The sequence below is a fragment of the Coenobita brevimanus genome, chromosome 96 (genome assembly GCF_032717465.1).
Source record: "Coenobita brevimanus isolate Jiangsu-jjx chromosome 96, ASM3271746v2, whole genome shotgun sequence".
In the NCBI taxonomy this organism is placed as follows: domain Eukaryota; kingdom Metazoa; phylum Arthropoda; class Malacostraca; order Decapoda; family Coenobitidae; genus Coenobita; species Coenobita brevimanus.
Genome location: NC_137049.1, coordinates 13,966,365 through 13,993,596, shown reverse-complemented (window position 1 = coordinate 13,993,596; position 27,232 = coordinate 13,966,365). Strand labels below are relative to the sequence as shown.

Genomic DNA, 27,232 nt, shown 5'->3' with positions numbered 1-27,232 from the left:
TAGTTTTCTATACAGTAGAACCTCTTTGGTCCAGACCCCTTTAATCCAGATTTCTGTTAATCCGGAGAAAATTTAAAAATAATAAGCTCCAAAAATATGTCGAAAGTAATTCTAAAGTCATTTTCAGTATCGGCGCGGAAAGCGATCGTCATTCGTTTAGTCTCAGATCACGCTAGGTCGCAACATGGGCGCCTGTTTAAACACACACTAGCATTCGTTCCATCAACTAGTTCACCATCCATTTATATTTTTACACTGTATTTCAAAAGTTAATCCTCCTTACCATGCCCCTTAATGCAAGTGTAGCTTCTGTAATGAATAAAGGTGTTAAAAGGAGGAGTTTGCTTACAAAAAAATGGGTCAGAATATTCTGCAGTGTTTAGTGATTACTGTAGGTTATTTTTTGTACTTAAATGTGCTTTACTTGTACATCAAACATTAGCTTCTTGCCCATATGGGTGTTATCAGTATGCCAAAGATGACAATGTATTTTTTGCCTACATAAGTTTTATTTTTATTCCAAATATTACAGTTAATTAATTAATTTATTTTTTTGCCTACACGGGCCTTAGTCACTTACTACAATTTAAAATGTAGGCTAGTTTCTTGTCATGGCCTTACCTGTAAATTATGCAATACAAAACTATTGTACACGATTAGTTTTGTTATTTTAGTACCGGTATCCTTTCATCTTTTGCAGTTACGTAGGGTTGACATATGCCACATATGTTAATAATTAACAAACATACCATATATAGATAGAGTTTGGTATGAACTGGAGATTACCGTGATGGTCCGGACAATCTGCTAATTCAGACAACCCTTCCCCCCGAATGAGAGAGGTTCTACTGTATATACTTATTATAGAGAATATATTCTATTCTGGATTGATTAGCCACTTTGAGAAATATATACATACTGTATATGACACTATATTATCCAAATTGTTTATTTTGTAATTTCATCATTCATAATCTGAGGAAATTGAAGGCCACCCCTATTAATGCACAGGGGAACACAACAGTACGATCCTGATTCTCAGCGTGCGTCCTCTCGACTTCAGTCCAGCCTTTCGACCTCTCTCACGAGCAGGCAAAAAATGACTGTTGACCGTTCCTGGATTTGGGACGGTTTGTCGAAATCGTTGACTGAAGGCGAATTTAGGCATTAATAAATTTAAGTTAGTAAATCGTCTCAGAGGAGGAAAATATGACTTTCCTCATTGAAACCATATATTAAGAGATACAAATCTACTCATTTCTAAAGAATTAACATAGAAAACATTAAATTATAAGGGATGAATGAGCTGACTAGTTGCTAGACTTGCCAGATTAGAATATTTTTACCTTTTTGTATGACTCATACAAATGAATAAGCTCTTGTTGTGTGTATTCATTGGAGAGTGTAAGTGGTTTTGTAAGTAGGAATGACATTAATCCTATCACAAGTGCACACAAACAAATGCAGCATATGATTCATGAGCATGCGTGTTCTACGACGTCTGTGGCAGGCTCGACCATGACGATTGTCAATTGTCTTCCACCCCATAAAGCACCCCATTAGGTAAGAACACACACACACACACACACACACACACACACACACACACACACACACACACACACACACAGCAAGAGACACACAGAGATGGGTAAAAACATTATCACTATGCCTAATAAAGGTGGGCGATAACAAATGCATTCAGTATTTGCCATGCAGTACAAAGTCCCCTGCCGGATGATAATCATACATATGTAATTGGCGGGAGTAGATGGCTGGTTGTTCCGCATGACACATCGTCATGATATAGGGAACAATTATTGTGTGAAGCTATATCAGAATCTATTCATACATGTGGAAGTTACGGAGCTGACACGAATGTAGGTATGCCTGTTAAGTATGACAGCACCCAACATTGTTTGAGCCCCAAGTGCAACCTTGACTTTGGGAATAGATGGCTGTCATGGTATGGGGAACAATTGTGTGAAGTTTTATCAAAATCTGTCCTTGCATGTGGAAGTTACAGAGCAGACACGAAATTGCAGGTGGACAACACCTGACCTTGTTTCAGCTGCAAGTGTTACCTTGACTTTGGGAGTAGGTGGCTGGTTGTTGCATGCAACACACTGTCATGGTATGGGGAACAGTTGTGTGAAGTTATATCAAAACTTATTCATGCACGTGGAAGTTACAGAGCGGACATGAAATTGCAGACGGACAGCACCTAACCTCGTTTGAGCCTCAAGTGTGACCTTTACCTTGGGAGTAGATGGCTGGTTGGTGCGTGTGACACACCCTCATAGTATGGAAAACAATTGCGTGAAGTTATTTGAAAATTTGTCCATACATGTGGAAGTTACAGAGCAGACATGAAATTACAGATGGACTGACGTACTCATGGAACTGCGCAAACCTATTTTCCCCCCAGGTTTCACCGGTAGGGGACTATCAAAGATTAAATCTAAGACTGATGAAATGGACCTCCATTTTCTTCAGTTGAACTAAACCATTTATTGTGTGTGAATTGTATGCAGTATTTGTGTTGGAACTGAAGCAGGGAAAGGCGGTGTTAAATGTTATTTGTTGGTTTTGTTGAGTGGAACCTGAAAGTTGGAAGAAAACAGTTGTATAAGAGGGAGAGAGAGAGAGAGAGAGAGAGAGAGAGAGAGAGAGATTTTTTCTCTCTTTGGCCATAGACGATAGTCCATTCCTTATTGCCCAGCAGTCCTCATATATGCCACATTCCATCACATATCACCACTTTAGGGCAAAGCAAACTTCCCATACTAAATACAGTACATACCTGGGCTGTCTCCTTTAGGACTGGAGGATATACCTCTTCCAATGAAATTGTTGACTCCAGTTTAAGATTTTGTTCTCTCTCTTGCTAGACAGCTTTCTTTAGTTTGGAACAGACTTATCAAGCTGAAGGGTTTAGGTAACATGATCATTACCAGCTCCTTGTTCCATCCATGAAAGCTTGGACATGGAATGAACATGAGAGTACAGCCTCCAGATTGCTATGTCCTCACATACCTCTCTAATTCTCTCAAATACATCTTTTCCTCTTCCCTCTTTCTTACCAGTGTATTGTTCTGCTTTCGTTTTCCATACCACTTGAGGTTTTCCATTATTGTTGATATCTTTCACAGCTTTCTGTGGCATTTTATGTGCCTTCTGTGTCCTTACCACCTTGACCCGTGAATTGCACAATTACCTTTTTTATTCCCCCCCGTGGTGTGCAAAAAAAGAAAAAAAGACTTTTCCTTTTTTAGTTTTCATTTATTATAAACTTGATGATAAACATCCAGGGCATCATCTGGTGAAAAAAAAAAAAAAATCTCTCTCTCCGTCAATGCGTAGGGCCATGCGTAAGTTTATGTAGGGGAGTAGTGAAAAAATAAAAACAAATTTTTGTTTTTGTTTTTGTTTATTATAAACTTGAAAATAAACATCCAGAGCATCATCTGGTGAAAAGAAAAAAATCTCTCTCTCTCTCTCTCCTTTGTGTAGTGCCATGCGTAAGTTTGCGTAGTGGTGGAGTAGTTAGCGGTCATGCACAGCCAGTACAGCCTGAGTAGTGGCTTGCAATCCACAGGTTAATATATTCCTTCTGTTCACTCACTAATTCCTTATCTTTCTCCTGATGCCCTTTCTTTCATTCCTTAATGCTCATAAATTTTATTCTACAGTACTTACTCATTACTACAAGGAGCATCCAGATATTTGAAGTTGAATAAATAGTCTGATGTCAGCAAAAATAAAATAAGAATTTCCTTGCACTGAAGGGGTTACTAGAGTGACCAGTAAAGTAAGCATCATACAGTCAAGGTCAACATTTGTCCTAATATTCCTCTGTGTCTACTTCATACTTAGGGCATGACCATACACTTTCATCCCTGATACATTTTAGGAGAAAGGATCATCTGAGGCAGAGGAACATGCTAAGTCTCTCTTATGTGAAAAATATCAAAGAGAATGATCCATAGGAGGAGAAACATATGAATCTTCTCACAGCTTTGGATTATTTGGCAGCAGAGGAAAATGACAAGTACTGTAGGAGAAGTGAAATAGTGGGCAAACTCACATTGCTGACTGTAAACATTTTCGGTGATTTTTTTTTTTTTTTTTTTTCCAGCATCCCCCATGAAGGAAGAGAAGGCAAAGAAGAAGAAGAATGCAGGAAATCAGGAGCAGAATGCAGAAGTGGTGAGATAATTGTGCAACTAACCCTTGAATATATTGCATATATATATATATATATACTGTAAAAGTCCATTTCTTCAGCATCCAATTCCCCGGCAAATCTGACATTTCGGCAGTTTTGAGAAATAGTCCCATTTACGAAAATCTCTGATCGTTCAGCAGATTTTCCGATTTTTTTCGTCCCCTCTACTGCTGGGAACTTCTTCCAGCAGTAGCAGACTCCAATCAACCCCTTCTATTGTACATATGTAAATAAGGAACCTACTATAAGTTTAGGTAAGTGCATGTGAACATGTAGGCCTACTGTATCATTACATTTATATACAATATGTTCACTAATCTCTTTATTTTTCATATTCATGTATAGAACTGTATTCATTACAGTATTGTACAGTATCAAACAGTATACAGTACTTTCTCCAAACACATTTGTAATGATATGAGTAGTGATGATAGTGTTCACCGAAACATATAAGGTACTGAGTAGGTAGGGTTTTTGATAATTCGGCAATTTTGATTTTTCGGTACTTGCCTGGTCCCATAGATGCCAAAAAATTGGACTTCTACTGTATATATATATATATATATATATATATATATATCTATATATATATATATATACAGTACAATCCCAGCTATCCGGTATCCAGACAAACGGAATACTCAGAAAAATGGGAAAATTCAAGGGCTGGTAAAAATGTCAGTAAGTTATAACTGTGCGCCAATTTGAATGGACCACCAAACCACAGTTTGATCGTGTCACGCGAGGCTGGGTGAAGTCAGACAAAGCGAGGTGAAGGCATTTCCGGCTAATGTAAATCCCTAGCAAATCCTCTTAACCACCCCTCCTCTCCCCCTCTTTCCCCTACTTGAATTCAGTCATCCTCCACACCCTCCAAAAATCACCAGTCTGCTTTTTGCCACCAGACAGTGAACAAGCTCTCTTGCTATTGTGTTCCTCTGATAGACGGTAATTTGTACACTCCAAAATGCCTAAAGTGCAAACTAAACGTAAGCGTATCGTGCTTACCTTGAAACAGAAGCTGGACATATGCAACAGACTTGAAAAAGGCGAACATTATAAAACACTAATGCTTGAATATAAATGTTAATAGGAATGAAAGTTTACTTTGTTGGAAGAAAAATAAATAAATAATATGCCTGCATTTCATATGTACATCATTTATTTTATTTTCTGCAAAACAGCTGAGTGGCGGGTGAGGGGTGGAGTGATGGAGGTCAGGTAGGGAAGAAGAAAACCAGTCGGTGGTCAGAAACGTAAACAAACTCACGTGGGGGCACAGGTGTCGTGATAATTCTACAGTGCAGTCTTAACACATCATCAGTTCACCAATAAATGTTCAAGCTTTTATTTCTTTATTTTATTTTTCAGCTTTTATGAGTACAGTACATATAATGAATACAGTAATTCGGTAAACAATGGACTGGTGCAATTTGCAGTACGTCAAATTGCTAGACATTGCACACGTGCGTTATGACCATGGTGTGTGTTTACAAGGCAGTTTTTCAGGCGGAATCTCTTAGTGTAACCCCTAATGTGACTGGTGAGTATCTGAACTGTATTTACTGCTGTGATAGCCTTTGTATAGATTTGACTTGAAAATAAGAAATACGGGAAAAATCTGTAACCAGGAAGGTAAATTCCCCAAGCCACCTGGTTAACTGGGATTGTACTGTATATATATTTACAGTCCATTCACCTAATACGCGAGAATTTGGGCAGTAGAGGACCTCGCTTTCTAGAAATTTTACGTTTCCCAAATAACATACCGTACGGGGAAAATTCTAATTTGGTTCCTAATCTGATATTTTGCCTATGTATTGTCAGACATGAAACACATGTACACAGTAAGTATAACCCAAACAGTAGCCCCTTACTTTAAAATTTATACAGGAAAGGCTTAGTTGCCATGAACAGATGCAGGACTAGGCAGTTACAGTGTCTCCTCCCCAGCACCCTAAACACCACCCGACTTCATCACAACACCACCACCACCAACATGCTCCACATCAGTCTTGAACCTCTCAGTATCCAAGGCAGACACAACAGATACACCATCATTGTTATTCTCAGCTGGTAATGAGGGCACTGGATCTTCTATTTGCTGTGTTAAAGTAAAGAAGGTGGTCTTCAGAGACTGATGCCTTTGATTCACTTCCATGGCATACCTGTCTTGGTAGTAATGGAGACTGTTTTCTGTGGCATCCAGAACCTCTTGAGCTCTCTATCTATCTATCTATTGCCAGACGCCTTAATCGCGTAAGGGGTGGCCACAAACAAATTGCCACCATATCGCCCTGTCCCCTGCTATTTCACTGCCCTGCTCCCAGCTCACACTTCCTTCTCTCATATACCTCTCCACTCCATCCCTACATCTCATCCTTGGCCTCCCCCTCCCTCTCCCCCCCTCCACCTTACTCACGTACACTTTCCTCGTCAGTCTCTCGCTCTCCATCCTCTCCACATGACCAAACCACTTCAGTGTGTTTCTCCTAATGTTTCCTGTCGCATCCACATCTACACCCTAATGCTCCTTCACTTCCTCATTTGTCAGTCTGTCTCTCCATGTGACTCCACATGCTCCTCTCAAATAACTCATTTCCACTGCTCTCACTCTTGACTTCTGTCCCTCCAACAAGGTCCAAGCTTCACTTCCATATGTTAGAGTTGGTATCTCAATACTCTCATGTGTGAACGGGGAAGTGAACACAGAAGTGTTCACTTCCCCGTTTCTTATCACTGTTTTCAAGGAACCAGCAACCTTTCTTCCCAGTTGCACCCTTTTAAGCACTTCACCCTCGAAACTTCCATCCTTACTCATCACACTACCAAAGTACGTGAACGCACTTACATTCTCCATTTCCTCCTCATCCAACTTCACTGTACATTCACTGACTTCATTTTTCTTGAAGACCATAACTTTACTCTTCCCTACATCCACCTTTAGATGCCATTTCTTACACACTCTCCCAAACTCATTCACCAAGCCCTGCAGCTCCCCTTCGTCTTCACTTAACAACACAGTATCATCTGCGAACAACAGCACAGGTAGTTTCCAAACACTGTCCCCTCTCACTAGGGCTGCTCCAACATCCACTGCCTTACCTTGCATCTCTTTTATAACCCCATCCATGTACAGAGTGAACAACCATGGAGACATGACACATCCTTGTTTCAATCCAATCTTCAAATAGAAAAATTCACTCAGTCCATACCCTTCACAGCCTTCAGCAACTTCCCATCTACCCCATATATTCTTAATACTTTCCACAATCCTTGTCTATCCACCCTGTTATATGCTTTCTCCAAATCCATGAAGGCTGCTTACAACTTCTTTCCCTTCTCTAGAAACTTTTCCACTAAAGATCTAAGAATGAATATCTGATCTACACAACCTCTTCCCTTCCTAAAACCTCCCTGTTCTTCTCCAACTAATTCCTCTGTTATTTCCCTAACTCTGTCATTAAGTAGCCTACCATATACTTTTCCTATTACACTAAGAAGACAAATGCCCTTATGATTACTACACACTTCTTTTTCCCCTTTTCCTTTGTACAAGGGAATAATTATACCTGACTTCCAATCCTCCGGGACTCTACCTTCCTCTCAGGCCAATCTGCACATCTTCCACATCCATTCTGCTACTCTCTCTCCCCCATGCTTCAACATTTCACAACACACTCCATCAGTTCCTGGGTCTTTCCCCATTTTAACTTACTTCATTACTTCCACGACTTCCATCCTACTGATTTCTTCCTCTCTTCTCACATCCCTCCTTCTCCCACCCATTCCTCAGCCACTTATACTTGCATTACTTTCATTCTATATGTTCAACAGCTCCTTAAAGTGTTCCCTCCATCTGCTCACTTTTTCTCCCTTCTCCATTAGTAATCAACCATTTTTATCGTTCACTCCCCTACTAACTTCTTTAGGACCGTGTCTAACTTTCTTTACCTCTTTCCAGAACATTTTCTTACATTCCCTCCACTTTACGCTCAAGTTCCTTCCAAATTCCTCATCCACTCTCTTCTTACTCTCTCTTACTAATCTATTGACCTCTCTCTTCCTCTCTACATATAACCCTCTCTTCCATCTCTCAACTTCTTCTACGCCTCTGTTTCTCACCCACTCACTATAATCTTTCTTCTTTTGTGCCACAGCCTGTCTCACCTCTTCAGTCCACCATGCAGTTCCCTGCACCCCCTTTTGTCTTCTCTTCACCCCACACAGCACTTCACTTGCTGCACAGATTTCTTCTGTGAATATCTTGCACACCTTCCACGTCCCCCATCTGCTCCAATCTATATTTACCCAATCGCTCTTGTACTTCCCTCTTATATTCTTCTTTTTTTGCATCCTCCTGTAACTTTTCCACTCTCGTGTCCTTCCCTTCTTCTATTTCTCCATGTTACTTGGACTTTAATTCTGTTAATAATTAAAACAAAATTATAGTATTCAAATAAATAATTTTAATATACAAGAGAAATAAATAAAATATAAAAATGCCTACCTGCTGCCCGTGTGCATACATATATGTATATGTGTGTGTGTGTGTGTGTGTGTGTGTGGGAGGTCGGTCTACCACACACCACACAGTCAGTTTGAATCCGACAGTCGAACCATGCATGACTCACGAATCGTTATTTGTGGCTTATTTTTCTGCCTTCCAGTGATTGCTTGCCTTGTCTGCCAACATGGGGCCTAAGCATAGTGCTAGTGATGCATGTGGTAACACACCAAAACGGACTCATAAAGTGATGTTGCTGACGGAGAAAGTTAAAGTGTTGGACAAACTTAAGGGAGGAATGTCGGCAACAATTCTCCGTCAGGACGATTCCCCGTCATTTACATACCAGTTTATTTAGCAAGTACAGTACAGTATTTTTTTACTTATATGAGTTATAAAATCTCCCTGAAAATTAGTTATTAAAGTGATTACATGTATTTTCACTTGTATACTGTATATAATTAGTGAAGAATAGATGCTGGCTTTACAAATTTGGTAATGATGAGTTAAATTTAGTAATGAAAATTGAGGAGTTTGGTAATGTGGCCATTGTAGTCTGGCAACTCTGTTTCCCCGTCTCCAACACTCCCAACAGTTACTGCCTACCTTTGATCGTGAGTGCTTATCATAGTGGATGCCACACGTGCTCGTTTTTTGTGTATAAACAGTGAATAAACTGCAATACCTCGCCACTAGACCACAGTGTTGTGCAGTGTTAAGAAATTATAATTTAAAGTGCAAAGGATTAACTGTGGAGTGCAAATTGGCGGTTGAAACTGGCGATTGAAACTGGCGTGGTGCAGTTAAGAACAATGTGCAGTGTTAAACAATTATAACTCACAGTTCAAAGAATTAAGTGCAGAACAACCCTGGATTTCTGTATGTGCTTCAAGAGCATTTTCACCACTGCTGAAGCCTTAGAGAAGTCGGTCACAGACGTGCTGTAAGTACCCTGGCTGAGCTACAGTCACTTCTAATTCCTCACTCTTTGGTTCCTTTTAATTTATTTCATGCTTTATGTCCATAATTGGTGTGAAAAGGGTCTTAAGTATGTTTAATTTGGTCCTATGCATGTCCAGTAGGGAGTTATATAGGTGTTTTTCTGAGTCAGGCTAGGTTAGGGTCCATAAGTACAAGTCCAGGAGGCTGGGGCCCACCTTCCGGACGGGACCACTTTCTGGACATGCCTTTGGCTCTATTACATCGGATAGTGGAGGGATTACTGCATATATATATATATATATATATATATATATATATATATATATATGTATGTATATATATATATATACCTTGTTTACATACAGTAATCCCTCTAATATCCGGACGCCCAATAACCGAACATCCCCACTAACCGAACCTTATCGTCCTGGGATCAAACATTCCCAAAATGGTCCGAAAATCCAAAAAAATTGGAAAAAAAAATCGATTTTTTGCCGTCCGTAATTTGAACTTGCCGCGCGCGCCGCGTGAGAGCATTGTTTTGGTTCGTCATTCCTCCGACGTCCGATAGAGCGCCGCTGCATCCTCCCCACTTCCCGCCTGTCTCTCACCGCGACAAGACCTACGCTCTTCGTCATGGCTGCCCACGTGCTCGCTTTTGTGGTGGTGCCGTACTTGCTGCAAGGCCTCCTGCTGCTCTCTGCCCTACTCTTAGTGTGTGTGATGATGGCCCCGCCTCCTGAGAAAAGGAAGAGAGTGGTGTTGACTCTGGAGAAGAAACGGGAGATATTGGAGAAGGTTGATGCGGGTTGGTCTTCCTCTCGCATTCTCCACGAGTTCAACCTGGCCCGGTCGACTTTGTTTGATATCAAGCGTTCCCGAGACAAGCTCATGCAGTACACGGCTGACTTCTCGTCGAGAAGCAAACGCAACGTGGAGAGGAAGGTTATGTTTACTCCCAAGTATGCAGAGATCGACCGCTCCACGTTGATTTGGTATTGACAGCAACGTGCAGCTGGTGTGATGGTACGTGGAACGGAGCTGAAGGCTGCTGCTGAGAAGTTTGCAAGGCTTCACGACGCCCTAGACTTCAAGGCATCCGAGGGTTGGCTCTTCGCGTTCAAGTTGCGACATGGCCTTACTAACCGTAAAGCACATGGCGAAGCATTGGACGCTAACGAGGATGGAGTGGACGAGTTTCGGCACAAGGTGAAAGGCTTGATCGACAGGGAGGGCCTCACTCTCGGTCAAGTCTATAACGCTGACGAAACTGGCCTATTCTATCGCTCGGTGCCAACGAACACTCTCGCCGATGAGACGGAGAAGCGTGTACCTGGCCGCAAGCTTTCTAAGGAACGGATATCTGCTTTGTGTTGTGCCAATGCTAACGGCATGCACCGGCTTAAGCCCGTTATTGTTGGCCGTGCAAAGCAGCCTCGGTGCCTTCGTGGGGTGATGGATGTCCTTCCTGTCGTATGGTACCATTCTTTGAAAGCATGGTTCACAGCTGTGATTTTCAAAGACTGGTTTCACCATCACTTCGTCAAGGAGGTCATACATTACCAGACGAAGACACTGGGAATTCCTCGCGACCAGGTAAAGGCTCTCCTTCTCCTCGACAATGCACCTGCCCACCCGTGCGACAAGGACTTGGTTGCTGAGAATGGCCGTATTAGGTGCATGTTTCTGCCACCTAATACGACTGCTCTCATTCAACCAATGGACCAAGGAGTGATCGTGGCAACAAAGCGCCTGTACTGTCGGAAGTTCCTGGACGAGGTGATGGTGGTTCTCGAGGACGAGGACGAGCGCAGGGAAGGACGTGACACTCGAGGCAAGCGGACTTTGGAAAATCTTCGCCGCTACAACATCAAGTCTGCGCTGTACAACTGGGCTAGTGCATGGAAGGAAGTCCCTGTGAAAACTCTTGAAAATGGTTGGTCTCGTCTGCTTCTCGGAACAGATGTGGAGTACGATTTCCTAGGGTTTGACGTGGATGACTTCCATGCACGGCTACGTACGCACGGCGACGATGTTGATGTGGACGATGTTCGTGAGTGGTTGGACGACGACGAGGGCGATCCTGGGTATCAGACGTTGTCTGATATCGAGATCGCGTCTTCGGTTGCTGGTGTCAGTCCCGAACTTGAAGATTCCGACGACGAAGGCGATGATGATGCAGACTCCGCCCAGCAGGACACTACTCCAGCCATCCCCAAGCTGAGTGCACTCCGGGAACATCTAGAGTTCGTCCTAGACTACCTGGAACACCCGGACTGCGACAGGGAGATGGGGCCCTTGGGACTCGTGGAGGAAGTGCGTGCTTTCCGGCAGCGCATCATCAATCACCAGAATCGTCGGTCCTTGCGTCAGTCAACGATTGACAGTTTTTTCAGGCCCGTGACCCCCGCTGTGCCAAGCCCTGGTTCCACTCCGTTGGCTCCCCAAGACAGGCCCTCATGCTCCGAGCCACAGCCCAGCACATCAGCTACAGTGGAGTCACCGCTCGACGTGAGTTTGCGGCTGTCTTCAGAGTCTTCTGTAGTCGGTACGCCATCACCACTACCCACCGATGCACCCCTTGGACGCCTGCCAGTGATACTCTCGGGCTCTGACAGTGAATAAACAGCAAGAACTTTTCCACTAGACCACACGGGAATTTTGAGTGTTGTGCAGTGAAAAAAACGGTGTGTTGTGTTAAGGTTTTCAAGTTGGGAGAAAAGACTAAGTAGAAAAGAAATTTAACGTAACTAACCTTCTTGGTTTTGGCTTTGGAAACTTAAAAAAACTTGGGAAAAGTTAATGTGCAACACTTAAATTTAATGGAACATTATTTGGACTAAAGTGAACACTGTGAAAAGAACGGACTTCTGTGTGTTAGTGACTAAGTTCAGTGCAAGACTTCAGGAAGAGTGTAGTGCAAGTGCTTCAGGAAATCGTTCTTACTGTCAGAGTCCGAGAGGAGGCGGTTATTCATCGAGGTGGCCAGGGACTTGCTGTAAGTAGCCAAAATGTTTCATGTTGTACTATTTTCCATACTATATTTACCAGAATGTTTCATATTGTATTTTTTCCCATACTATACTTACCAGAAAGTGTCATACTGTACTTCTTTCCATACTAAACTTACCTCATGCATGTGCAGTAGGAATGTGTTTTTCAGAGTTCGGTTAGGTTCGGTTAGGTTAGGTTCGGTTAGAGTCCATAAGTACCAGAATGTTTATTAATGTATGAACATACTTCTAAACCCACATTTTATGTGTCTATTGCATTTATTTCAGTCATTTATGTGCCTTATTGGTGTGATTTGGGTGTTAAATAGGTGCTATGCATGTCCGGAGGGAGTTGTATAGGTGTTTCTCTGTGTTAGGGTCCGTAAGTACAAGTCCATAAGCTGGGGCCCAATATCCGGACAAAACCAATATCCGAACCTACCGATGGCTCTATTGATCCGGATATTGGAGTGATTACTGTATATACAGTAATCCCTCCAATATCCGACGTAATAGAGCCATAGGCAGGTCCGGATAGTGGTCCTGCCCGGATATTGGGCCCCAGCTTCTGGACTTGTACTTATGCACCCTAACTCAGAAAAACACCTATACAACTCCCTCTGGACATGCATAGCACCTATTTAAGACCCAAATCACACCAGTAAGGGACATAAAAGACTTAAATAAATGCAAAAGAAGCATAAAATGAGGTTTTTGAGGTAGGTTCATACAATATTCAACATTCTGGGTACTTACAAGTCCCTGGCTCGTGGACTGGAAGTTATGGACCCTAACATAGCGTAACTCAGAAAAACACCTTCCTACTGCACATGCATAGCACCTAAGACATGGCATATTCACACCAATAAGGGACATAAAAGAGTGAAATGAGGTGTTTGAGGTAAGTATAGTATGGAAAATACAGTAGAGTACAGTATGAAACATTCTGCCTACTTACAGCAAGTCCATGGCCATCTCGATGAATAACCGCCTCCTCTCGGACTCTGACAGTAAGAAGGATTTCCTGAAGCACTTGCAGTACACTGTTCATGAAGTCTTGCACTGAACTTAGTCATTCGCACTCAGAAGTCCATTCTCATCACAGTGCGCACTCTTGTCTTACTTATGCTCCATTGTAACTTAATAAGTGTTGCACTCTGCACTTTAACTCTTTCCACTCTTATAACCATTTTCTAAAGCAAAAACACACAAGTCTATTTATGTTAAACTTAGTTCAAAAATTGTTTGTCTTTTCACTCACAACTGTAAATCCTTAACACAATGCACTGTTTTTTTCACTGCACAACACTGTAAATTCCCGTGTGGTCTAGTGGAGAAGTTCTTGGCGTCTGTTCACTGTCAGAGTCCGAGAGTATCACTGGCAGGTGACCTAGGGGTGCGTCGCTGGGTCGTGGTGATGGCGTACCCACGCAGACGACTCTGAAGACAGCCGCAAACTCACGTCGAGCGGTGACTCCACCGTGGCTGATGTGCTGGGCTGTGGCTCGGAGCATGAGGGCCTGTCTTGGGGAGGCAACGGAGTGGAGCCAGGGCTGGGCACAGCGGGGGTCACGGGCCTTAAAAAACTGTCAGTGGTTGATTGACGCAATGACCGATGATTCTGACGATTGATGATGCGCTGCCTGAAAGCACGCACTTCTTCCACAAGTCCCAAGGGCCCCATCTCCCTGTTGCAGTCCGGGTGTTTCATGTAGTCCAGAACGAACACTAGGTGTTACCTGAGTGCGCTCAGCTTGGGGATGGCTGGAGTTGTGTCATGCTGAGAGGAGTCCGCATCATTGTCGCCGTCCTCGTCGGAATCTTCAAGCTGGGTACTGACACCTGCAACTGAAGATGTGATCTTGATATCAGACAGGGTCTGATACCCAGGATCGCCCTCGTCGCCATCCAGCCACTCACACACATTGTCCAGATCAACATCGTCGCCACGCGTACGTAGATGTGCATGGAAGTCATCCACGTCAAAACCTAGGATATCGTGCTCCACAACCGTTATAAGAAGTAGACGAGACCAACCATTTTCTAGAGTCTTGACAGGGATTTCCTTCCATGCACTGGCCCAGTTGTAGATTGCAGACTTGATGTTGTAGCGGCAAAGGTTTTCCAAAGTCCGCTGGCCTCGTGTGTCCCGTCCCTCCCTGCGCTCATCCTCGTCCTCGAGAACAACCATCACCTCGTCCAGGAACTTCCTTCGGTACAGCCTCTTCGTTGCCACAAACACTTTTTGGTTCATTGGTTGGATGAGAGCAGTCTTGTTAGGTGGCAGAAACATGCACCTAATCCGGCCATTCTCAGCCACCAAGTCCTTGTCGCACGGGTGGGCAGATGCTTTGTTGATGAGAAGGAGGGCCTTTTCCTGGTCGCTTGGGATTCCCAGTTTCTCCGTCTGGTAATGTATAACCTCCTTGACGAAATGGCGGTGGAACCAGTTTTTGAAGATCTGGGCTGTAAACCATGCCTTCAAAGAATGGTACCAGATGACAGGAAGGACATCTATCACCCCATGAAGACACCGAGGCTGGTTTGCGCGGCCAACAATAACGGGCTTAAGCCGGTGCATGCCGTTAGCATTGGCACAACACTAAGCAGATATCCGTTCCTTGGAGAGCTTGCGGCCAGGTATACGCTTCTCCATCTCCTCAGCTAGGGTGTTCATTGGCAAAGAGCGGTAGAATAAACCAGTTTCGTCAGCGTTGTAGAGTTGACTGAGAGTGAGGCCCTCCTTGTCGATCAAGCCCTTCACCTTGTGCCTAAACTCGTCAACTCCATCCTCGTTAGCGTCCAAAGCTTTGCCATGAGCTTTACGGTTGGTAAGGCCATGCCGTAACTTAAACGCGAAGAACCAACTCTCGCATGCCTTGAAGTCTAGGGCGTCATGAAGTCTGGCGAACTTCTCAGCAGCAGCCTTCAGCTCCGTACCACGTACCATCACACCAGCAGGACGTTGCTGTCAATACCAAATCAACGTGGAGTGGTCGACTTCAGCAAACTTGGTAGTAAACATCACTTTCCTCTCCACCTTGCATTTGCTTCTCGACGAGAAGTCAGCCGTGTACTGCATGAGTTTGTCTCGGGATCTCTTAATATCAAACAAAGTAGATCGGGCCAGATTAAATTTGCGGAGGATGCGGGAAGAAGACCACCCCGCATCTACTTTCTCCAATATCTCCCGTTTCTTCTCCAGAGTCAGCACCACTCTCTTTTTCTTCTCAGGCAGCGGGGCCATCATCACACACAGGAAGGAGAGGCATGAGAGCAGCAGGAGTGCCTGCACCAGGTAAGGCACCACCACAAAAGCGAGCACGTGGGCAGCCATGACGACGAGTATGCACTTGCGAAGAGAGACAAGCGGAAAGTGGGGAGGATGCAGGGGCGCTCTAGCGGACGTCGGAGGAATGACGGGCCACAACAAAGGTGTCCCACGCCCCGCGCACCAACTTCAAATTATGGGCTGGAATAAATCCCCCCCCCCGACCATTTTGGGAATATGGGATCCTGGAACGATTATGTCCGGTTAGTGAGGGATGTTCGGATATTAGAGGGATTACTGTACATACAGTAGGTTCGCACAGTGCGCTTCATCACAGTGCGCGAGTGACCAAAAATCATAACCAAAAACCCTTGAATGCGCGAGTTTACCGCACAGAACGCGAGGCAGAGGCAAGGAGTGGCTCAAAAATGCCATTTTTTATTAGTGCGCGTCCACCCCTCACACAGCGCGTCACGTGTCGTCATGTTGATGCGCAGAAATTCCCGGGCATTCTACTGCGCAGCCTGGGGTACAAGGGAGCGGGCCCGCCATAATAGTCCTGGCTCGTTCACTGTGTGGATCTGCTCTCTACAGCTAACCTGTCGTGTACAACGTGTGGTGTTTTTTGTGCTGCTCCATCCTTGCCTGTACTTCGCCGCACCATGGCTCCAACCCCAAGAGTTAAGAAACTTCTGATGCATGCCAACAAGTTAAAGATCATTAAGATGAAGGAGGGTCAAAGAAACACTGCCATCGGGAGAGCCCTGGGACTGGCTGAATCTACAGTGAGAACTGTGTGGAAGAACCATGAAGCCATAAAGGCTGTAGTGAAGACGTACGGTGCCTCTGACCTAGACGGCTGTTCGCGGGTGGGAAATCATGCTATGATACTAATGGAGTGCCATCTTGCCACCTTCATAATGAGGAAGGAAAAGGAAGGTGTTCCACTGAATGGAATATTTATTCTGAACAAGCCCAGCTCTTTTACGAGGCAGCATCTCGCAGGTTAAAAGTGGAAAAACCTTTCAGGGCATCAGTTGGATGGCTGGACCGTTTTCTCAAACGCAAGGAACTCCGTTACGTGAAAGTGTCTGGTGAACGTGCCTCTGCTGACGAACTGGCCGCGAGAGACTATCCTGGGATATTTAGAGCGATTATTGAAGAGGGACAGTACACCAAGGACCAGATCTACAACATCGATGAAATGTCGTTATATTACAAGGCCATGCCCAAATCAACATACATCGCTAAAAGACAGAAACAAACCCCTGGTCACAAGCTCCAGAAGTGTAAGATGACGGTAATGTTCGCTGTAAACCTGTCTGGAAGCCACAAGATGAGGCCAGTTGTTGTACACACAGCTTCACACCCAAGGTGCTACAAAAACCTCATGAACATGGGTGCAAGTGGCTTGTATTGGTACAAGTCCGCAAATGGTTGGATGACCGGGAACATTATGGCAGACTGGTTAACGAGGCGGTGTGTCCCTGATGCCAGGGGCAAGATTCAGGAACTGGGCATTCCATTTAAGATGCTCCTTGTGCTTGATAATGCACCAAGTCACTGTTCATACCTTGAAGATCTACATAAGGATTGTCGTGTTGTGTTTCTGCCGCCCCGCACGACGTCACTAGTGCAGCCACTGGATCAAGAACTAATCGCCACTGTGAAGCACTTCTACCATAAGCAAGTGTACTTTGCCTATGCAGGAAGACCGACACACAAGAGGAGCTTCATGCCCTACAAGAAGATCATGACGAAGACCTTGAAGAGGCCTCTGCTCCTGTTCCATCTCCACCAGCATCTGTATCCCGACCTGCCACAGATGCCACGACTGCTGAGGCATTTTGACGTAATTTTATGGTGAAGGACGCAGTTAAATTTCTCCTAGAAGCCTGGCACCAGATTACACCTGCAACGGTGAACCATGCGTGGCGAATGCTCGTGCCTCCCTTATGCGCGACCCAGGAGACGGCCATTCAACCACTGGCCGAGCCTGAGGCAGCAACACTGACAGCAGCACAAGCTGTACCGGGTTTCGAGGACATTACATTGACAGACATACAGGAAGTGCACACTGCTACTGAGGAACAGCCTCCCGAGGAAGTGTTGCAACGGATAGACGAGGCTGACGCAGAGCCCGACGCCAGGCAGAGTCAAGTTGAGCAGCCTAGCGTGATGAAAGGCAGGACTGAGCTGTGTATGTCAAACATTAGCAAGATCCTTGCTGCCGTGCATAAGCTCAAGGAAGAGGATAAGGAACAGGAAGTGAGCAACCTAAGAACGGAGGAACTTCTGGTTGGTATCGACAAACTCTTCCGTTTCTATACAGACAGGCACAGAGAAGAAATAAACAGGAGAAGACAGACGCTCATAACAAGCTACACACAGCGGGCTCAAGGTGGTGAAATTGCGGAACCAGCGACATCGTCTGCTCCTGTTCCTGTTGAGGATGAAGTGGATGCAATGTCAGAAGTGTCAGCATTGGACTTTGAAGGGTTTATGGCCGAAGTGAGTGACTTTGATGCTCCTGGGGATGGTGCTCAAGAGGAGTCTGTGGAGAGAAGTGTTGGTGCGGTGGGGAGTGCAGCGCTGTAAGTGTTGCTGCACCTCGGAACCCCTGTTATTTAAGGTCATCAGGCCTGTTGTCTACTGTTGTTAAGGTGACTACCCATATTTTTGTTATTGTAGATATAGCTTTAGTACAGTGTCTGAAAAATATGACCTTTATTATGTCTCTAAGGGCCAAAAAATGTCAGGTATGAGGGGGTACCGCCCATATGTAATTATTCCCATAAGATTATGTATTCCCAGTACACGAATTCCCAGTGCTCGAGGTCGTGGACCGCCCAATCTCTCGCGCAGTGTGCGAGCCTACTGTATATATATATATATATATATATATATATATATATACTGTATATAGTAATCCCTATACTATCCGGACGCCCACTTTCCGGACGTTGTGGGCCTGGACCTTCGGAACCCATAAATGGCCAAAAAAAGAAAAAAATCCCCCCAAATCTGATTTTTTTTCCCACCCGTAATTTGAAATTGCCGCATGGCACTGAGCAGCTGTTTACATCACGGCCCCTTCACCCCTTCCTTCCTCCCCCCTCCCCTGTCAGGGTTGCCATTTTGTAATTTTCATTACCAAATGTGGACCAATTTGGTAATGAAAAATACATTTGGTAATGAATCAGAATAATGCATTACCAAACGAATTTTTCACATGTATGAGGATACACAGGATGGAGATGATGGATTGTTTGCTGTCTCTGATTAATCTGCTAGCCTACATAGCGTGAACATAATCAACATGCTGTTAATTATAAGGAGAGTGATTACATGTATTTCCACTTGTATGTATAATTAGTGAAGAATAGATGCTAGCTTTACGAATTTGGTAATGAAGAGTTAAATTTAGTAATGAAAATTGAGGAGTTTGGTTATGTGGCCATTGCGACCTGGCAACTTTGTTCTTCCGTCACCACCAACAGTTACTGCCTAACTTTGATCGCGAGTAGATGCTTATCGTAGTGGAAGCCACACATGCTCATTTTTTATGAATAAACAGTGAATAAACGGCAATACCTTGCCACTAGACCACACGGGAATTTACAGTTTTGGGCATTGTTAAGAAATTAGAATTTAGAGTGCAAAGGATTAATTGTGGAGTGCAAACTGGTGGTTGAAACTGGCATGGTGCAATTAACAGTGTGCAGTGTTAAATAATTATAACTCACAGTGCAAAGAATTACTGTAAGTACAGCACAACACTGGATTATTGTACGTGCTTCAAGAGCATTTTCACCACTGCCAAAGCCTTAGAGGAGGCGGCCACAGACGTGCTGTAAGTACCCTGGCTGAGGTACAGTCACTTCTAATTTCTCATTCTTTGGTTCCTTTTCATTTATTTCATGTTTTCTGTCCATTATTGTTGTAAATAGGATCTTAAATAGGTTTAAATGCATGTCTGGTAGGGAGTTATTTAGGTGGCTTTCAAAGTTAGACTGGGTTAAGTACCAGTCCAGGAGCCAGGGGCCCACTTTCTGGACATGCCTTTGGCTCTGTTACATTGGATAGTGGAGGGATTACTGTACAGTATATTTATTACAGTATACATACATATATATATATATATATATATATATATATATCATCATCATCATCAGCCATAACTAGTCCACTGGTGAACAAAGGCCTCCCCCAACCTTTTCCACGAATTCCTTGACTGAGCCAATCTTTGCCACGTGTTCCCTGCAAATTTCTCTATCTCATCTCTCCATCTCATGTCTGGCCTTTTTCTGCTACGCTTACATTCTCTTGGTGTCCAGTCAGTAAGCCTCTTGCTCCATTGGTTATCCCTTATTCTTGCTATATGGCCTGCCCACCTCCATTTCTGTTCCTTTATAATCCCCACAATATCTTTGACTTTAGTCTGCTCTCTCATCCATGTTGATCTTTTCCTGTCTCTTAAAGATATTCCCAACATTGACCTTTCCATTGCTCTCTGAGAACGGATTAATTTATTTTCCATTGATTTTGTCAGTTTCCAGGTTTCACAATCATACGTCATAGCTGGAATTATGCATTCGTTATGTACTTTTCTTTTCATACAAACTGGCAAGCTACTTTTCATAATGTCTCTATGTTTACCGAAAGCTTTCCATCCAATTGTATTGCTTCTTTTTATTTTACTATCATGATCTTTCATTAATTTTAGTACTTGTCCCAAGTAGTTGTACTCCTTAACTTCTTCAAGAATTTCATCGCTTATTCTGATGACGCTCTTTGGTGTGTGTGGATTAAACATTAGTTTTACTTCGGATCATCTTCAGTCGTACTTTCAGACTTTCTCTGTTCGGGTCATTTAACATTTCTTGCAATGCCTCCGCTGTTTCTGAGATTAGGACAATGTCATCTGCAAATCTTAAATGGTTTAGCTTTTCTCCATCAATGTTCACTTCTTTGTTTTCCCAGTGTAGCTTTCTGAAAATACTTTCTAGGCATGCTGTAAATAATTTTGGTGAAATTGTATCTCCCTGACATACACCCTTCTTAATCTTAATTTTTTCTGAGTCCTTATGTAATTTAACTTTAACAGTTCCCTCTTTATATATGTTTTCGAGCAGGTTTACAATGTTCTCATTCACTCCTTGTTCGCGCAATTAATTTATAATTGCTATGTGCTCCGCTGAGTCGAAAGCCTTTTCGTAATCAACAAAACCTAAGCACAGTGGTTTATTATATTCTATAGTTTTCTTAATTAGCTGGTTCATTGTATGTAGATGATCAATGGTCGAATACCCGCTTCGGAATTCTACCTGTTCACGAGGTTGGTTTTCCTCCAAAATTGTTGTTATTCTGTTCTTAAAGACTTTAGTGAAGAGTTTGTAAATGACTGATAATAAGCTAATGGATCAATAGTTACTAAGATCTTTTGAGTCACCTTTTTTGTAGAGTAAAATAACTATTGCATTACACCATGTTTGGGGAATATTCTTCTGTTTTATGCAGTGGTTAAATAAGTGAGCAAGCCTATTTTGTACTTCTACTCCGGCATCCAAAAGTTAATCTGTTACTATTCAGTCTTCTCCCGGAGCCTCCCCTCTTTTCATATTTTTAAGACAAATATTTACTTCGTCTGGTGTTACCTCAGGTATTTCACTTGTGTCAGCTGAAAAGTTAGCTATTGGTACTACTGTCTTTGATGCATAGAGCTCTTTGTAAAATTCTTCAACTCTCTTCACCATCTTATCTCTGCATTTAATGATTTCACTGTTTTTTTCTTTCAGTGATGTCATTTGTTTCTTTCCTGGTGCCATTTTGCTTCAGACCTGTTTCAGACTTTTTCCATTTTTGATGGTTTCTTTGATCTGATCCATGTTTCTCTTTCTTTTTTCTTCTCCTTGTCTTTTGTTGATAAGCTTATTTAATTCTGCTCGTTCTGTTTCGTCTTTCTTTGTCTTTACTTTCATTTCATTTCGTTTTTTCATAAGCTGAAGTGTCTCTTCTGAATACTTCTTGGCTTTGGTTGTATTAGGCTTTCCTACTACCTCTGCTGATTCTCTTAGCACTTTTGTTAGTTTGTCATTCAGCTCATCAATGTCACATTCAGCATTACTTAGAGCCTGAAATCTGTTCCTTATTTCCAACTGAAAGGCTGCTTTGCTTTCATTTACCATTATTAGGCATATCTTTTTATCTTTAATCATCTTCTTTCTTTCATTTCTGAAATTGAATCTGGCTGTGCAACCCACCATTCTATGATCACTACCAATATTTACTTTGTTGATAACTGTGACATTTGTGATCATGTTATTGTTATCTGCTATAATGAAGTTGATTTCATTCTTTGTTTCTCCATTTGGGCTTCTCCAGGTCCACTTTCTTCCTGTTCTTTTGAGGAAGAATGTGTTCATTATCCTCATGTTAAACATTTCAGCAAAATTTACCAGCATTTCTCCTCTTTCATTCCTTTCTCCCACTCCAAAATTTCCCATACATGCTTCTCCATTTTTCGACTTCCCAAGTTTTGCATTGAAGTCTCCCATGATTATAGTATATGTTGTCTTTTCTTCTTCCAAAATCTGGGAGATGTCATCATAGAATGTTTCTATTTCTTCATCTGGGCTTTGAGAAGTTGGTGCATATACTTGTATGACTTTCATGGTATATTTTTTGCATAGTCTGATGACAGCAAATGCTGCTCTGTCAGATACACCGCTGAATTTAACAATGTTGTCTGCAAGATTTCTGTTAATTAGAAATCCTACACCACTAACTCTCATTTTGCTTTCCTCTGTAGTAAAATAGGTGTTTCCTGTTTTTGAGCTGAATTACATTTTCTTCTTTTCTGCAGATCTCACTCAAACCTACAATATCCCAACTAATGTTTTCCAGTCAGTCATCAGGTTATCAAGTTTGCAATCTTCTGCGAGGCTTCTTACATTGTATGCATAGATCTTCATCGATTTCAGTTTGTTTAACATCCAAGAGTCTAATTTTCCAACACAGTGCCTACTCACTTTCGGTGGCACACTGCCCGTAAGCACAGGAGGCAGTGCGGTTGGACCTTTAGTAGACGATGATCCAACAGGAACGCCCGTCAAATCATTTGCAATAGAACTCATGTTTGGTTGGGAGGATTGTGGCAAATAATCTCACCTCCCTGCCACATAGTTTCTGGTGAGATGTAATTTTTGTGCCACCTTATTCGTTATATTCGGTGGAGCCCTATATATCTATATGGGGTCCCATGGTCCACGCCATCTAAGACGGTAACTTGTATATACAAGGCCTTCCCCTATCCACCACCTGGGGATGCGCCAGGTAGCAGTGGGATCCTGCCCCTGGATGTATATATATATATATATATATATATATATATATGTATACTATAGTATTGCAGCTGCACTAGGCTTGCCTGAAGGAGTGTTAATGTCAGCTCTAACATAAGGATGTGAGACTGTTGTGTGGCATGAAAATGAAAGTCAAGAGTAAGAGCAGTGGAGGTGGGGCTGCTGAGGAATGTATGTGGAGTGTAAAAGGTGAACAGGTTGCAGAATAATGTGATTCGTGAAAGATGCGGAGTGAGGAAGTCTGTGGACACCAGAATCGAAGAAAGTGTACTGAGATGGTTTGGTCATGCAAAGAGAATGGATGATAATAGAGCGGTGAAAAAATTATATCTGAGTGAATTTGTAGGAGGGAGGAGGCGAGGTAGGCCAAAAAGATGATGGAGGGATATGATGCATGAGTGTGAGGAAGAAAGGTATGGAAGTTTGTGAGGCTAAGGGACTGATAAGAGAGACTGGTTGGATGAATTTTGTGCGGAGCAGCGGAACAAGAGATTTGGTATCACTTTTTAACAGGACACAGCATTCGGATTCACTCTGTCAGATAGGTATATGTGAAGCTACAGAATGTGGTGACACTTTTGGGGGCCTATCTGATGGGACTAGGATTCCTTGGGCTTGAATAGGTGGAAGCATGGCCCATTGAATTTTGCAAACTTAGGCTTTTTGGACGTTGGTTGCCACCCTCACCCTGCCCTAGGATGGAACAGGAGGTCCGGATTATGATGATGATGATGATGACGTATGTATGTACTGTATATATATATATATATATATATAGCTGGGATTGTACTGTATGGAGTAGAAAGACAATGGGGCAGAGGGAAAGAACCTTAGTAATTATGGGATTAGGGTTGGGTTGGAGAGAAAGAGAGAGAGAGAGAGAGAGGTTAGCACAGAAGTAGATATGGAGTACAAAGAAGATGGGTTAGCGGGAAAAAACTTTGTGACCTCAATAATTATGGGAGTTGGCATTTCCTGTACCCAGGAAACTATTTATTATACTGGGTGGTAACCATATAACTGTAGTTTTTTACCAGGTTAAGTGTCCCCCAGATTCCCCTATCTAAAATCACTTAATCATAGCAAATGTTTCGGAGAGCCTCGTAGGGCCCAATACCTGCCCAGGACCCAAACCAAATGGGCAGATTCATATGGCCATGTGGAATATGAGACGTGTGAATGAGGAGAGCAAGAGGGTAGAAGTGCTGAATGTGTTCAAGAGTGCGAGATATGCCATGATGGCATTGTATGAAACAAAGATGAAAGGGTGTGAAGTAGAGGAGTTGGAGGATGTGAAATGTGTAAAATTGGTCATGAATGAGTGAGGAAGATGCAAGGGAGCAGTTGCTTTGCTGATGAATGAGGTGTGGCAGAGTGAAATGAGAGATTAGAAATGTGTCAGCTCGAGATGTATTTATGTCAAGTTCAAGTTTGGGGTGAAAGTGGCTGTGATTGTAGTGTATGCACCGTGTGGTGAGAGGAGTGAGAGAGAGAATGACAGGTTTTGAGATGAGCTGGATAAAGCAGTGGGAGAAATGACCAGGAGCTGTAAAGTGATCGTAATGGGCGATATGAATGGAAGAGTATGCACTGGCCCTGAGGATGACATAATGGGTTGTAATGGAGTACCTGGAGAAAATGATAATGGGAAGCAGCTGAAGGATATGTGCCAGGAAAGGAGGTTGTGCATTTGTAAGTCTCATTTCAAACAAATATGCATGGTATAGAGGGAACTGGGATGATTTTGAAAGAAACCTGATTGATTACGTGCTCGTAGAGAGGTTGATGCTGGGAATGGTTGCTGATACGAAGGCCATGTGTGGACAGTGTGGAGGTCTGTCAGATCATATGATTGTGGTGTGCATGATCAAGCTGAGAGGAGTAAGGTGGACCAGGAGAGAGAGGAGCAGTCAGGGAGAAGGACTGAAATTCGAGAAGCTGAGGATAAAAAAATTGGCAGATGAATACAGGACCAAAGTAAGTGAGGAGTTTGAATCAGTGAATTGTAATAAAATGGATCTGGACAGCCTGTGGAATGCATATGGAGATTGCTTTGTTAGGAATGCTACAGCGGTGTGTGGTGTAGCAAGAGTAACAACAAAGAAGAAGGGTACGGCATCGGATTAAGAGGCTAAGAGAGCAGTGGAGGAAGAAAGAAGTGTCTAGAGTGATTGCAGGACAGAGGTTCAGTTGAAATAAGAACTGAATATATTGAAGCAAGAGCCATGTAAAGAGACTAGTGCAGAGGTAAAAGAAGGAGGTAAATGATGATCTAGGAAAAACAATGAATGCAAATTGCACTGAATATAGGAAGATATTCTGGAAAGAGGTGCAGAAATGTAGAAGTGACAGCAGAAAGAAATGTGAAAGTGTGAAGGATGTAAGTGGTAGATTATTAACCCATGGTGAGAAAGCATATGACAGGGTGGATAGACAAGGATTGTGAAAAGTGTTAAGAATATATGGAGTAGATGGGAAGTTGTTGAATGCTGTGAAGAGTATGTACAATGGTGCGAAGGCTGCAGTGCGTGTGGATGGTGAACTAAGTGAATTTTTCTCTTTGAAAGTTGGTTTGAAACAGGGATGTGTCATGTCTCCATGGCTGTTCAATCTGTACATGGATGGGGTAATGAAAGAGGTACAAGGTAGGGTAGTGGATGTTGGAGTGGCCCTGGTGAGAGAGGATAGTGTTTGGAAACTCCCTGTACTGTTGTTTGCAGATGATACTGTGTTGTTGAGTGAAGACGAAGGGGAGCTGCAAGGCTTGGTGGATGAGTTTGAGAGAGTGTGGAAGAAACGGAATCTAAAGGTGAATGTAGGGAAGAGTAAAGTGATGGTCTTTGAGAGAGGTGAAGTCAGTGAATGTATAGCGAGGTTGGATGGTGAGGAATTGGAAAATGTGAGAACGTTTAAGTACTTGGGTAGTGTGATGAGTAAGGATGGAGGTTTGGAGGGTGAAGTGCTTGAAAGGGTACAGCAGGGAAGAAAGGTTGCTGGTTCTTTGAAAGCAGTGATAAGAAACAGGGAAGTGAGCATGGAAGTGAAAAAGTTACTACATGACAGTATTGTGATACCAACTCTAACGAACGGAAGTGAAGCTTGGACGTTGTTGGAAGGACACAAGTCAAGAGTGAGAGCAGTGGAAATGAGTTATTTAAGAGGAGCCTGTGGAGTCACATGGAGAGACAGGCTGACGAATGCGGACATAAAGGAGCGTTGTGGTGTTGATATGGATGTGATAGGAAGTGTTATGAGGAACACACTGAGGTGGTTTGGCCATGTGGAGAGGATGGAGGGTGAAAGACTGACGAAGAGAGTGTATGTGAGTGAGGTGGAGGGGGGAAGAGGGAGGGGGAGGCCGAGGATGAGATGGATGGATGGGGAGGAGAGGTATATGAGAGAAGGGAGTGTGAGTTGGGAGCAGGGCAGTGAAATGGCGGGGGACAGGGCGACTTGGAGGCGATTTGTTTGTGGCCACCTCAAACGGGATTCGTTTCGTTTTGTTTTTAAAGGCTCCAACATGCTTGCATGTGTCGGCCTTGGTCACCTAATGGCGGCTCTCCACGCTGCATGATCCATTGCAGCCTCCCTGTTCAGTCCCTTAACCCTAAGGTCACACTTAATGACCTCGTCCCATGTCTTTCTCGGTCTACCCCTCATAACCCCACCCCCAATATTAACACTTCTCACCTTCCTCACCCAATTATCATCCCCCATCCTCTCCACATGTCCAAACCACCTCAATCTACCTCTCCTCATCACAACACCAATACACTCCAGTCCCATCCTACCTCTCAACTCTTCCATTGTAAACCCAGCCCCTCCAGGCCTTGGACGCAGGGACGCACTGCATCTGGCAATAGATAGATAGATAGATTGATTAAGTAAGGACCAGATGGAAAAAATATTTTAAATGCTTGATGAATG

The 27,232-nt window shown here is 43.2% G+C and overlaps 1 protein-coding gene across 1 annotated transcript in view; it reads left to right on the top strand.

Annotated features, from left to right (window-relative positions):
- LOC145413461 (uncharacterized) overlaps window positions 1-27,232 on the top strand; it is a 319,141-nt gene that overhangs the window by 151,459 nt on the left and 140,450 nt on the right. The window contains exon 3 of the mRNA XM_080283160.1: window positions 4,139-4,209. Coding sequence (XP_080139286.1) covers window positions 4,139-4,209 — 71 coding nt within the window. The remainder of the gene's footprint in view (window positions 1-4,138; window positions 4,210-27,232) is intronic.